Below are 15,788 nucleotides of genomic sequence, written 5' to 3' on the forward strand. Positions count from 1 at the left end.
TTTGAACGTCGACAAAATATTTTCACTCACTACCATCCTTAAATTTCTCATATAATTGCACGTATTGTGCTTGGGGTGCATTCCAGTGAGATTCCTATTTTTCGTGAGATCGTGAATATAATGAATAAGACAGTATATAGGGTTGAACAAGGTAGTATATACTGATGAATAACAATATTAAAAAAAATTGTAAAATTTTCGTTCCTTCCAGGATTCGAACCCTGATAAAAAATTTCGCTCTCTAGGTCAATATCAGCCATATAATACATGAAATCAACATTTTCAAATCAATATAAGATCTCACCGTGTATAGGAGATCTCATTGGAGCGCTCCTCTATTGTCCTTAATGAATTTATATAAATCTACTATCACCAATTTTTCTAATATGTAACACCCTTTTTTTATTTATTAAATGCACAATTAATTTTATTTTTTTTAAATTCATGTTTACTTGGTGCTTCACCGAAGGGGAAAGTATAACAAGCTCTTGAATTTATCTTTTCAAAAAAAATTGATTAATATTCTCTCCGTCTCCAAAAAGCAAAAAGTATGCAACATTTTTGGTGGTACAAGATTTAAGATTTGTTAGATGAATGTGTGCTGTAAAAAAAGAGTTTTATTTTGTTAAAAAGTACTACAATGGATTTATTTTCTCATTACTTGTAATATTGTTATTCATATGGTATTGGAAAAAGAAACGTCAAAGCAAAAATTACACATCGATAGTTCCGTGACAGACTATTATGCATGCGGAATAAAATGTGGACAAGAGTCCGCCCAAAAATAGCTAAAATAATGACTGTTAGATTCTAACATATTACTGTGATACCGTTACTTACTTCCAAATTCTCCAAAATTTTCCAAAAATAACCTAATGTCATTTTCATTTGAGAAGACAATACATCATCTTAGTCAACAAAAATGATCCAATACATATTTAAAAGTAAAAAACAGAACAAATAAATGTTTACAAACAAATAAGCGAGGTAGGAATCTGGAAAGAAGAAGTAGCATACAATGTATGGTTGTCAAGTTACAAGCATGGCTTGTTCTTCATCAACTCTACTCATCAAGAGAGGGGGAAATAGAAGCATTCAAGGCCAGAACTAAAGCTAGCAGACCGCAGCGTTCGAAGCTACAAGAGAGGGAAAGGGTTAACTACGATGTGCTTCAAGGGGTGCTCGACGTCGCCCCCACCCCCGTGCTTGATGAATTCCGCCGGTGTGAGGAACATGCCGTGACAAACGCAGACTATCCTAACTTCCTCGCCTTTCTTATATCTGTACAAGAATCCTTCTATCTTGTGGCCCTCGGGTCCGTCTCCCTTGGTGGAGACGTATGGCATTTCACACATCACGTTCTTCAGGGACTTGCTAGGTGGTGGCGGCGGCAGCTTGGCATCCCTATCGGCTGCTGCCCGGCCCTCGCTCTGATCTTGCGGTGGCCGGATTGTGGGAGGTGGGACGTCAGCCTTTTGGCTCCCGCCTGCAACAAGAAAAGTCGATGTTTAGGTCGATCATTTGCAATGAAAGAAGTTAAAATAAAAATGCAACGAGATGATAACGAATAACAACTACTACTACTACTACTAAAAATAACAATAATAATAGAAAAAGTATATGAAAACGAGATGATAATGAATTAGAAGGCACTACTCATAGCTAGAACCAAGAACAACAACAACAACAACTACTACTAATATAATATACAAAAAACAAGATGATAATGAAGTAGATGGCACTAGTTCATAGCTAGAATCAGGAACTACTACTACTATTACTATAATACTACTACAATAAAATATACGAAACGAGATGATAATGAAGTAGATGGCACTATTTCATAATGAAGTAGATGGCTAATGAATTAGATTAAACTAGTTCAAAGCTAGAACAAAAAACTACTACCACAATAGTGCAATGAAATCAAGGCCTCAACGCTGCCCTACTCCTCTTGTCCAAGAGCTCAACAAGAAATCCAAGTTCGTGAACATATTCAATGAAGCTCATCGACTCAAAGTGATTTATACTTAATAAAAATGACACATAACATAAGATGATGTGAAGAACAAGTTCAAATTAGATGTGCTTATTCTAATCTCACAATCTTAAAGCAATGCACAATGTGAGATAGGATCGTAATGCACCACCTAATACACATCACCTAAAACATCCATGAATACAACACAACAACTTGCAGATTTATAAATCTAACCATCCATTATACAACAAGAAGCAACTCTATATATGTGGACAAAGGCATCAAAGTGAAAAGGGACCAATACAAATATCCAACAAATACATGTCACAGATGCTTCAATAAATAGGGTATATATAAATTCCATAACCATTAACCACTAATCAGCAAATTCCAAGGAGATGCAACTCATCAACAAGAACAAAAGTAATTAAAAGATGTAGATGGTTAATTACCCTCAAAATCAAGATCAGAAATCCCAGATGAGCCTGAGCCGGTGGATCCAATTGAGCCTTGCGACGATGAGATTTCATATCCATTGCTCACACCTTCATTGCAGCACTCCTTCTCCTTGTGCTGCACTCTCACATTCCTCAGCTTCTCCATCCTCTTCTTCCTCGCCGCCATCCGCCTCATCGACTGGAACTCCTTCCGCCGCCGCCACTCCTCCGCCGGCAGCGACCGCGTCCTCGCCAGCTCCGCCTCGCCGCCGCCATTGTCAACCGCGAAAACAAAGTTCGAAATCGAGGACGACCGCTTCAGCCTCTTCCTCATTGGGTCAACTCCGAATCTGCCGTTCAACGAAAGCCCCAAGCTCAGCTCCAATTCTTCCTCATCTTCTTCCTCCTCCTCTGCTTCTCGCTCCTTCCCATCTTCTTTCATCAGTTTCTGCAGCGGATCGCTCGAAATTCCCTTCATTCCCATCGAGAGGCTCAGCCTCTCCCGTTTCCCCTCACCACTCTCCATTAAACAATGGCGGAACCTCAACTACTGGGTTTCCTCTTCTTCCCGGGAAAATTAAAAAATGAAGAAAAGAAAAAGAGAGCAAAAAAAATGAAAAATTAGGCTCAATCTCAAAACTCGGCTTCTTTTTGTTTTCCTTACAGAAAGCCGCGGATTCTAGTAGCCGTTGACATGGTTTTGGGTGTTTCTTGCACAAGAGAAACGGCCAGCTGCAGAGAGGAAGCCATGAAAGAGGAGAGAAAGAGAGAGAGAGAGGAGAGAGAGAGAGTGGGGATTTGAGGTGATTGGCAAGAGCGTGAAAAGACGAAAAGGGTATTGGTGGAGCAACGTAAGAAGGTCGGGAGCGTGACACGTGCCGAGAGGAGGAGGATTTGGTCAGGGCCACGTGGCATAAATGAGGAATTAATTTTTTTTAATGGATTTATTAACAAGTTTCTCCAACTACTGTTTTTTTCAATATCTTCCTTGCTGTCTGTCTCCCTATTTCACACGCTTGCTAGTTGCGACCTTTATACCTATATATAAATATATATGCAAATCCAACTCCAAAAGAAAATCCATTTTTTAAGAAAAGAAATTTCAAACAAAACCAACTTTTATTTATTTATTTATTTACATGCAAATTGTCCATTAAACTAACTTGAATTTGGACTAAGTACGCACACTTTTGGCTAAACCCATTAACATTAGGGGAATGTATATAAGTTGAAAGCATTCTAGACTACAATTTATATATTTATAAAAAGATCGATATTGTAAATGAGATTCAATTCAAATATAGAACTGATATAATATTCTGGTTCATTTTATTTCTCGAAAGTTTAAATAAAAAAATTTAAGACTACACGACGATAGACTCGAATCCAGAAACTCAGGTCTTATACATTAACCACCTACCACTAGGCCAACACTCGCACACTGATTTTTCCACTTTTACCGTCAAATAACGTTGTTTAGACCACTAATTTTTATATAAAAAAAAATTGAATCGAAACATTGAGTTGTGAAGTTTGAATGAAATAGATTTATAAATTCTATTTCTATAAATACTTAAAATTGAAACTAAGTTAATGCTTTGGATCCTAGAACTTACTTTCCCCTAATTTAAATATGTAAGTGTTACTTGTTACTTCTTATAATATACTAGTATTTTGTAAAAATAATCACAATCCACCAAGAATATGCTATACCCAATATTAATGTAGCGATTCTTCTATTTTGTCTCATTATTGCATGACTCGGTATCTTGGAGGACAACTTGCAATAATGAACATTCGCATAATCAAATTGGCAGTTAAAAAAAATGAAAAAGAACAAAAAAAAAAGTATCTTCATTGATGAGTATATTTCAATTTAGTTTGATGGGCAATTTATAGTCAAATTATCGAATTTTATGCTAGCTAGTTCTTATTATTGTATGGCAAGTCTTTCGTCGTAATTCGTTGTCTTAATAAGATTATTCTTATTCTTTTTATCTCCACAAATTTATTATTTTTATTATTATTCTTATTTTTTTTGTTCATTTCATTCATTCCTACTATATTTATTCTTTGCACATATCAATCACATTACTTTTTTTTTTTTTTCACATGACTTTTATGTTTATTTTATTCAATTTCCTTTTAAATTTCATTTTAATTTGCATATCAGCCATCACCTAATAATAACTTAAGTTAAGCATAATCGAGATTGAGATAATAATATGAATATTAGTTATAACCCATATTAAATCACACAAATGTATATAAAAAGAATAGGGAAAATATCATAGAATGTCATGTTATGCACAACATTTGACCGTTTGTTTAATAATATCACGATTTTTAATTAATTTTGATAAATTGGTGACGTGAAAAAATATTTGTAATGTAAAAAATGTGTAGATTTTTTTATTTCCATGTCATGTTAAGATCCTAAAAAATAAAAATAATAATACAACATTTAAATTTAACTTAAATCACATTATCAAAAAATAAAAGATCATAAAGATTAGTTTCTTTAAATTTAAAACGATGTTAATTCTATTTCGACGTGGCATACAAAAAATACGCATATTTTTTTTAAAAAAAATGTAAATATTCCATATTGGAAAATGGTTTTATGTTAAAACGTTTGTTTACTAATTTAACAAAAATTAAAAGGCGGAACATTATCGAAATACACATAAAAACTTGTATCGATTAATCATATATCTGAGGTATCCTAAGCAAATAATTAAAATGGTTTGATTGGTGCAAAATTAGATTGTCACATAAAAATTTGTTAGATTACGAAGTTGTCAGAGAAGAACATGTCTGCGTGAAACAAAAATCAGAAACCACGTTTCAAAGAATTCATTCAATTTAGACATGAAATAAAAAGGGCATCTTTTCGAATGGGATATGTGAAATTAAAATACAATATTAGCTTAATTGTTTTATGAATATTAAATAGCCAGTTGCGAGGGCAAGTGGGTGGATTTGAGTTCGACAACGTTATCCTCTGATGATGAATGACCACTTTCAAATATTTATTATTCTTTCTTAATATTGTATTACCATTAATTAATGCCTAACGTGATAATGCTATTAATTGCATGTGTTACTTTTTCATATTTTGTTCTCATTTTTTATTTTTCAGATGTTAACGTTATTTGTAATTGAGTACATATTATGATAAAAAAAAAAAAAGATGCATATTAAATTTCAACAACGCAGCCAAGTTGTGTTATTACTTAATTATGTTACTTTTTTATATTTTGTCTAGTATTTTTTTTTTCAGGTGTTAATGTTATAAGTATGTAATTGAGTACGTATTATATTAATTCAATATGTACTTTAAATTCCATGTACGCGGCCAAGTTGTTGTTGTTGTTGTTAATTATGTTACCTTTTTCATATTTTGTTCTCGTTTTTATTTTTTAAGATGTTAACGTTATTTGTAACTGAGAAAATAGTATGTTAATTCAAGATGTGCTTCAAATTTCATGTACCCAGCCAAGTTATTATTATTATTATTATTATTATTATTATTATTATTATTATTATTATTATTATTATTATTATTATTATTATTATTATTAGGGCTAAATGTGAAAATGCACAAATTTTTACCCATTTTATATGTTTAATCCGACCTTTTGGTTACTGAAAATTTAAAATGGCATAATAATTTTTACAATATTATTATTATTATTATTATTATTATTATTATTATTATTATTATTATTATTATTATTATTATTATTATGATGTAATTTAAATAGTGATGTGATTATATTATATTATTTCCATTTTTAATATAAAAAAAATCTTATTATGAATTTATAACTATGGTTGCATGGCCTCGATATTTCGATCTGATTGGTTGACATACTAACTTTATGGTGATCAAATTAAGAAAATGAGAGCGTTTATTTCACAAATAATTGAAACGTGGTGATAATATTGCAACATTTCAAATATATCATTTTAAATTTACTAAACAAATGAAAGATCTTGCATTGATTGATGATGAACTATTATTATTATTATTATTATTATTATTATTATTATTATTATTATTATTATTATTATTATTATTATTATTATTATTATTATTATTATTATTATTATTTAGTTTGATGAGATCTTATCCCGATTCGTATTCATATAAGAAAATTTAAATTTAAAGATGTAAAAAAGATTAAATCCATTCCAACAGATAGATAATAAGATCCATTAACATTAATTTGCATTTAATTGCTACTCAAACAAGCATACCTGTCCGAGTTCTAATAAAAATTTAGAACCCATTTGCATTTTTTAGTATTTTACATTTTATTATTACAACATGACATAGAATATGGAGTAAATATGGGATCTCAATCGAATCATTGATCGCTACACCATGTATTGTCCTCGAGATTAATTTTTTTAAACCAAATCAAATTAGTATTTTTATGCAAGTTGTTTACCTAGTGAGCTTGATTAATTATGCCATAGGGCAATTGATGTCAATTTCATCAAAATATATATTTGACTTCAAAAATACACAAAAGCAACTTGCCCCCCACCAAAACCTTTTTGTGTGTGTATTTTTCTTTTTTCCTTTTTTTCTTTTTCTTTTCTTGAGGTGATGTTAACACAAGCCACTTGCTAGGATATGTTTGTTGAGAATAATGCAACATTGTCTTGACTATATAAACCAAGTTGCTACAATTAATTATAAGGGCTACCCCCTCAACTTTCTATTATTTCGGTCACATCCTTTTTCTTAAGGAAAATTATTTCAATCGCATCCTAAAATGCTACTCCCTCCGTCCTATTCCAAATGTCCCATTTTTTATTTTGAGTAGTCCTACTCCAAATGTCTCATTTTTTTGGCAATCCACTCTCTCTCTATATATACTTAATATTTAAACAATTTTCATCAACCCACTTTATCTACTTTATGCACATTTCTTAATCTTCGTGCTTAAAAGAAATGAGACATTTGGAGCGGGACGGTGGGAGTATTCTACATGACTCAATTTTATTTGTATTATTTGATCAAAGCTCATGATTTTGGGGGCACCAAGTCGTTTTGCATTACTAATTTGAGGCGACATCGTGTTATTTATGTTATAAAATTTTATATAAGTTTAATCATATTTCAGTTATTAGCTCGATAAGAAATAGGATAATATCATTTGAACATAAATTATGCTGAAATATAATCATCTGATTGGCCCAAAAAGATGAAAATGAAAACCACCAAAAAACTACATTTACTCTATTACCGAACTGTGTAGAAAATTTTGCCTGTATTTACATCTCAAATATTAAGAAAATAAGGTAAACTTAATATCAAAGTATGTGAATTTATAATCAAATACTCCTTCCATCTCACATTCTAACTCCACCTAATTTATTTATTTCCAACACAATTATTTAAAAATGTAAAATTATAATATAAAAGTATGCAAGCGCCTATTTTATTTAGTATTAAATGATTACTCAAGAGAAAATCGATGAAATTAAATAGCACAACCTAAAAAAATATATAAATTTAATCAAATAAAACGAATATAATATTACGTATATTTTTTGAATTTTACACATAAGTCCATCAGAGTATGGCGTGATATGCCATTTTTGTGAATACTTTTTTGAATTTTTGCAGATAAACCCCTCTTTGATGTAAAAAGTAAAAACGCACAGATTTGAAGGAAAAAAAGAAAAAGAAAAATATTGTTAGGGGTTTAGCTATAAAATGAGGTAAAATGAAGGCCGAATGGAGAAAAAAATCAAGGTAGGAAATCTAAAGTGGGCCCTCCCTAATATTTTTCAAGTTGCGCTTTTTTAAAAGAGGGCGGCGACGAACACGTGGAGATGTTGGGTATATCGAGCCACGTGTCTAGTTCTGGTGGAGCCGAACAGCTAAGGACCACGCAAGTTGGTGAGGGCGACGCGTAGAGGAACCAAACCGTGACTAGAGTTGTCAACTGGGCTGGGCCAGCCCGGCCCGGCCCAGGCCCGGTTGAGCCCGTAAGGAGTTAGGCCCAGCCCAGCCCAAGCCCACATTTGAAATGGGCCGGTCCTGGGCCGGGCTTTTTATAAAATATCGAACCCAGCCCGATTCAGGACCACATGTCTAGTGGGCTTGGGCCTCAAATGGGCCGGGCCTCACATGGGCTTATGCTGGGTCGAGTATGATGGGCTTATACTGGGTTGTACTTCGAATGACGGAATGAGCTTCAGTTGGGTACGAATGAGTTTTCAATTTTAGATTGTTTTAAATTTGTAATTATTATCTTTAAATTATTTTGAGCTTATTTATATATTTGACAAATGGTCCTTGGGCTTTAAATAGGTTTAATATTTTATTGGGTTTAATATTTTAGTATTGCTAAATTGTGTAGGGAATTGAATATTGAATAAGAGGAATAAATATATAAATAATATTTAACCTAAATTATTGGGCTTGGACCGGTCCTGGGCTGGGCCTGGTCCTGGTCCTGGGCCGGGCTTGGGCTGGGCTTCTAACGATCCTGGTCCTGGGCCGGGCTTGGGTTTGATAAATAGCCCAAATGGAGCCCATTTCAAAGGGCTGGCCCGGCCCAACTAACCCATTCGATCAAGTGGGCTGGTCCTGGGCCGGCCCATACCGGGCTTGGGCCGGTTCGGGCTGGGCCGGCCCGGCCCAGTTGACAACTCTAACCGTGACAGCAAGATTATTACGTCATGCGACTTTCACACGCTAATATGGCCCAACCAATTATTTTTATTTTTGTAAATAATCTTTTTATCTATGTTTTCTAATTTTTTTTTTTTTGAGAATACAAAAGATCTCCTAGCCATTATTGGATGTTGCGATCTGATTTTTCCTCTGCCCTTTTTCTTTGATAAATTAGAAGTCCAATGAATAGGCAAATATATTTATGAGGTGATTTTGGGTGCAATCATGTTACTGCGATTTTGATCAGAAATTTGTACTTTGATTAGAAATTTATATTTTTTGCATTGTGTAAATAATATTATTTGATTATAAAAATAATACTCCCTCCGTCCCTAAAATAACTTCCTCTTTTTCCATTTTGGGACGTCCCCCAAATAACTTCCTCTTTTTTTCTTTCCATTTTTGGACACCTACCCCACCACTAATAATACTTTATTTATTCTTACTTTTCACTTTTCACCACTCTCAATACTAATTATAACACTTTTCACAACTTTCAATAATAATTATATCACTTTTTCTCCACTATCAATACACTTTACAACTTTTCATTAAAACTCGTGCCGTCCCCAAAGAGGAAGCCATTTCAGGGACGGAGGGAGTATTATTTATAATTGATATTATTCGGTTATACAAATGATAGTATATATGATTGACACTATAACATTGTAAATAACATTGCGTATAATTGACACTATTCGAAAATATAATGACACTTCTTATAATTGACACTATAAAATTGTAAATGACACTACAAGATTGAAAATGACGAAATTGACACTATAAGATTATAAATGTTATAGTGTCATTTACAATCTTATAGTGTCAATTATAGGAAGTGTCATTTATATTTTTGAATAGTATCAATTATACGCAGTATCATTTACGATTATACGCACTGTCATTTGTATAATTGAATAGTGTCAATTCATTTACATAGATAAATAGTGTTATTTACACAGTGCGAAAGAGGGTGCGGATTTCGGACAACCCGGTTGCAACTGATTGCACCCAAGTTTTTGTGTACATTTATAATGTTTTTGATAAACAATACATTTATAATGTTAAGCTAATTAAATCAATAAATTTCGTAAAAATCATAAGTACTTTCCTATATTTCTCATATAGGGTGTGTTCCCTTTGATGGATAAATATATCATGAAAAAAGAAATGATAAAAAAAATTGCCTTTAAATGCCTCATTTCTTTTTCCTCATTTTCTTCAAAAGAGAAATTCACCATTTTTCATTCATTCTTTTCATTTCAAGGAGGGATAATATTATCACTTCATTTTTTGTGTAATAATATTAGAGTTCGAGGGTTTTTTAGGACAGTAACTTAGATTGATTTGGAAATTAGGACAATAACTTTCGAACTTGTAAAAATAGGACACTAATTTTTTTTAGAGTAAAACAGGACACTAATTAATAAGTGTTGCATCCGCAGGACATTTTTAGCCAATTATCGGCTGAGAAATGTCCTATTTTTACGACGCTTATTAATTAGTGTCCTATTTTACTCTAAAAAATAATTAGTGTCCTATTTTTACAAATCCGAAAGTTATTGTCCTAATTTTCAAATCAGTCTAAGTTAATGTCCTAAAACATCCCCTGACTCATAATATTATCCCTTCTTGAAGTAAAAAAAAAAAATGAATGAAAAATGGTGAATTTCTCTTTATAGAAAATGAGGGAAAAGAAATGAGGCATTTAAAGGCATAATTTTTTTTTATCCCTCATTTTTTCATTATAAGTTTATCCATCAAAGAAAACACACCCATAATATCAAAAGACAGTCGTCGTTCTTATTATGTTTTCTTCGATTTTTGAGCTTTTCAAGCTCGTTTCTTCAATCTTCATATTTGGAACACTTCAAACTCCAATCTCGGACCCTTAGTAATAATATTATGCCTCTAAATCACTCAAACTTGAACCAAAATAATCAAAACAATACCCAAGCATAATATCACAAAATAACATAAAACTCATACCAAAAGATATCACAATCAGACATAAGCAATAATATATCAATAAAAACATATGGAAAATAAGTGTTTATCAGTTCCATACAACCTAGTGTATCGTCGTGGGGAGCCCAAATTTTGTTCGTTAAGAAGAAGGATGGTTTGTTGATTATGTGTATCAACTACTGTGAATTCAACAAGCTTACGATAAATAATAAATACTCCCTCCGCAGGATTGATGATTTGTTAGACCAGTTGAAAGAAGAAGGTGTATTCTCTAAGATAGATCTTAATCACCAGCTTAAGATAAGGAAGAAAGATATTCCCAAGACAATATTTTGAACCCGATACTGACATTACGAATTCATGGTGGTGCCTTTTGGTCTAACCAATGCACCAGCTGTGTTCATGGATCTATTAAATCGAGTATTTCACCAATTTCTGGATAAATTTGTCTTGGTATATATTGATGATATCCTCGTGTACTCAAATACGAGGAACACCTAAGCATTGTGCTTGAAACAAATAAAGGTTGAATGGCAAATTTAGCAAATGTTAATTTTGACTAAGAGAAATAATGTTTCTCGGGCACATTGTCTCAGCTGAAGGAATCAAAGTGGATCCAACCAAAGTATATCTTAAGTTATATAAACTCTGATATTTCGTGAAAGTTATTTGTTTATCCAATATAAATATTTTTACATGCACTCTATATTGTTTAATTCTCGCATAATTTCATCGATCGAGATTCTCGTTTGACCTAATACGTTAAATGAGAATTGTGTACACAAGGTTAGTGGCTCGATGGGTTGATCGCCATTGTACACTAGCAAGCAGGCGTTATAAGAGTGCTTTTGGATGCGTTCCAAAAACACACATGAATTGTGAACTGTCCGGGTGTGTTCCGATCACTCAAGTGGTGATAAGCGATTTGACGGTAGCTAGAGGTCTGAATCATAGCGAGTAACAAATTATATCCTAAGAGCACCTCCAACGCAGGGGGCGTGCCGCCTTGATACGGTATGCTGCATCATGCGCTAGCGTGCCCCTCGGCTCGTGCTGGGCCTGATGCTTCTTGCCGACATATTGGGAGAGAAAAGACGGGCGCTTGATGTACACGCGCGATTAAGAAAAAAATTGAAAATCGAATCTAACTATTTTTTGAACTTTTTTTGATAAAAATGACCGTTGAGAGAACGGCTCTTTTTTTTTTCTTTCATCCTCTAATAATACCACTTATTCTCAACTTCATTTTTCACATCCAACACAACAATTCTCTTTCCTGCCCTCACTTTTCCATCTTATTCTAACATATTTAGTTCAAAAAATGGATCATCAATTCGACGACTACATGAAGAATTACGCTCAATGCTTGGGTGTTCCTAGTTCTAGTCCGTGTCTTTCTCTCAGAAGCTCGAATATCTTCTCCACAAATTCTCTTCTAATCCTGGTGAACCCAAGGCCCGTCGTTTGAAGAAGCCGCCGCCCAAAATCTGAAGCCAAAGAAGTCGAAGCCCCGCGCCGGGTATACTTCAGCGGAGACTGAGTTCATTTGCATGTTGTGGGTTGAGGCTACCAGTGACTTAATATTGGGGACGGGCCAAAAGGCTTCCAATATTAGGGTGATATCACCCAGAGATTCAACGACACTAAACCTGAGGGGGCTCATGTTCGTGAAAACAGGCATATCAAATCTCACTTTCAACGCTTGCAAAAGGACATCAAGGTGTGAGTGGTTATCCACGAGAAATGTAAAGCTTGGATGAGTGATTAGCAAATCACTGTGCAGGCGCATGAGATCTACGAGGCCAACAATGGAATCATATTCAAGCATTTCAAAGCTTAGATGATTTTGTGTGAGTGTGATCGGTTATTGTCCTAGGGTGAAGATGTGCAATCATCAAAGAAGTCGAAGGGCTCAGAAGGAAAGGCCACGATAAGATGGAGGCACTCAATTACAAAATTCTCTATACGGACACGTTGAAAATGTTGGAGGCTCAATTGACATTGCACAAGAACATGCTCGAAGAAGTACTCAAGCGTAAGTGATTGATGTAGTCTAGATTTAAATTATTGTAATTTTTTTTAATTAATGTAATTTTGAATTTTAGTTATTTAAGTTATTATATGTTTTATTTTAATTAATGTAATGTTTAATTTTAATTTTAATGAAATTTTAAATTTTAAAATTGAAGAATAAAAATATGATAAAATAAAAATAAGAATTATAACACCTCTTTATAAAATCAAGGGTTAAGGTACAGATACCCCCCTGAACATGACCCCCTAGAACGTATACCCCCTCATTCTCCAACTTGGTACAAATTGCCCCCCAAAATCGACGGAAAGTGTACAACTAACCCCACGGCACAAACGGCCGTTAGACACCGTCCAGATTTTTTTTTATTATTTAGTATTACATGCGGGGCCCACCAAGAATGTTTACACGGGTTTCTCTAACAACTGATGCATACGAAGAGTCTCCCACATTCAAAACTCAAGAGTCGCCGAAGATTTTCAAGACGACGAAGTTGGAAGCAGCGCGCGATTTCTCAGGCAATAAGTCTCCACCGGCGACCACAGATTGCTACTTCCAAAAAACAGGTAAGTTTTGCTTAAACTCGAATCGTGGGGATGGTTTTTGATTGCATGCAGTTAATCCCTAATCAATGAATGTTAATAGATTGAACTAGGATTGAACTGTGGTGTTAATACAAGAATGTGTTGTTTCGTTGTGTAGAATGGAAAATCCTATGGTCACCTTTGTGTTCAATCTTTTTGGTGTTTGGTCTAAAGATGAAAATAGTGGTGAAATCAAATATGATGGTTACAATTCCTCTGAAATACAAGACAACTTAGGCAATATGACTTATGAGCGAATAATGTCTGAGTTTGAGTCATCTGAGTCTTGCTTCATGTCTAAACCTAGGGCAGTTTATGCGTATGATGATGATTACAGATTAGATAAAGGCCTAATTCTCATTAGGGATCAAAGGCATTGTGCGAAGGTGTTAGATTATCTAGAGATATTAGGCCAAGGTGAAATTCAATTTTTTGCTGACTTTGAAAAGATTCATATGCCTAGTTTCACTCCATTGAGCTTGTTTACAGAAGAAGAGCTCGATACTCTATATGGGGCTGGGCCAGAGGGTTTAAAACAGACAAAGGATGGGGTAGATGTTGGGGCATCTGGTACTGATACTACAGTAGGGGATAGGGTTCTTGATAGCTTAGTAATTGACAATGAGGGCAGGGATAATGATAGAGATGAGTGCAGAGATGAGGGCAGGGATAATGACAGAGATGAGGGGGTGATTAGTGATGAAGTAAGAGATGAGGCAGTTGACATGGAAACAGAGGTGGATGAGAGTGACAGTGAAAGAGAAGAGGGCAGGGATAATGACATAGATGAGGGTGTGATTAGTGATGATGACTCTAGTGTTTACAGTGCTCATTTAAGTGAGAGTGAGGTTGATGAGCAAGAAGTAGAGCAAGTGATGGCTACTGTAGAGGATGGGGAGGAGGGTAGATTTCAGTTGGGGCAGACCTTTGCTGGGGCAAATGAAGCTAGAGAGGCCATCAATTCATATGGTGTGAAGTTTGGTTACAAAATAAAATTTGTAAAAAATGAGAAAACTATAGTAAGGGTCATATGTATGAATGAGAAAGAGTGTCCCTTTGTCATGCATGTGTCCAAGGATGGTGATGCTGATGGTTTGGTGATTAAGACTCTTATTCTAGAGCATACATGTTGCAAACAGAGGGAGGTACCTAGCGCTACTCAGGGATACTTGGCTAAGTATTTCAAGCAAGCAGTTTATAGGAACCCAAAATACACCTCGAAGGACATGCAAGGTCATGTGAAAGACCATCTGAAATTGCATGTTAGTTTGGCCAAATGCAAGAGGGCAAAGAAGGAAATCATATGCAAACTGGAGGGGAGCTACAAGGAAGAGTTCAGTAGGCTTTGTGGCTACATTGAGAAGGTGAATGAGTGTATGCCAGGAAGTAGGTTAGAGCTCCAGTTATCTACAGAGCATTTTCAAGCTGGAAAGAGAGTTTTTAAAAGACTCTTTGTCATGCTTGAGCCGTGTAGATTGAACTGGTTGAGAGGTTGTAGAAAATTGATATCATTGGATGGTTGCCATTTGAAAGGAGTCACCTTTGGCTGTCTTTTAACAGCAGTTGGAAAGGATGGCAACGAGGGAATTGTTCCCATTGCATGGGCTGTGGTGAACAAGGAAAACAAAAATAATTGGAGATGGTTCATGAATTGGTTGAAGCAAGGGCTGGAATTAGGTGAGGGAGATGAGGTGACAATCATGTCTGACATGCAGAAGGTATGGTGCATTCTTTATAGTATCATTTTGGTGATTCATTGATTGTGTGTAATTTAACTTCATACTTTCTCACAGGGGCTGATGGAAGCTGTCAAAGAAATTACTCCACAAGCTGAGCATCGATGGTGTGCTCGCCATATTTATGCAAACTGGACCCACTGTCTGTCCTGAGCCACTGGTATAGTAGGGACACCTATTTGAAGTGTTATGAACATACCATACAACCTATACCTGGAGTTAAATTCTGGAATGTGAATGAGGATGATGCAATTGAGCCTCCACCTGTGGAGAAGAAGGTTGGAAGGCCCAAGAAAAACAGGGTTAGAGCTACAAATGAGCCTAAACTGAAGCACAAGCTCTCAAGAAAG

General features: G+C 34.6%; 1 protein-coding gene across 1 annotated transcript; it reads right to left on the reverse strand.

Moving 5' to 3' along the window:
• Positions 1 to 857: 857 nt before the first annotated feature.
• LOC130989680 (ninja-family protein AFP3-like) lies at positions 858 to 3,518 on the reverse strand. The gene is made up of 2 exons (XM_057913729.1): positions 2,434 to 3,518; positions 858 to 1,486 (listed from the first exon to the last, which is right to left on the reverse strand). The coding sequence occupies exons 1-2, from the start codon at positions 2,942 to 2,944 to the stop codon at positions 1,137 to 1,139; spliced, it is 861 nt and encodes a 286-aa protein (XP_057769712.1). The 5' UTR covers positions 2,945 to 3,518; the 3' UTR covers positions 858 to 1,136.
• Between the last annotated feature and the right edge of the window lie 12,270 nt (positions 3,519 to 15,788).

This window comes from Salvia miltiorrhiza, chromosome 6 (assembly GCF_028751815.1).
Source record: "Salvia miltiorrhiza cultivar Shanhuang (shh) chromosome 6, IMPLAD_Smil_shh, whole genome shotgun sequence".
Classification (NCBI taxonomy): domain Eukaryota; kingdom Viridiplantae; phylum Streptophyta; class Magnoliopsida; order Lamiales; family Lamiaceae; genus Salvia; species Salvia miltiorrhiza.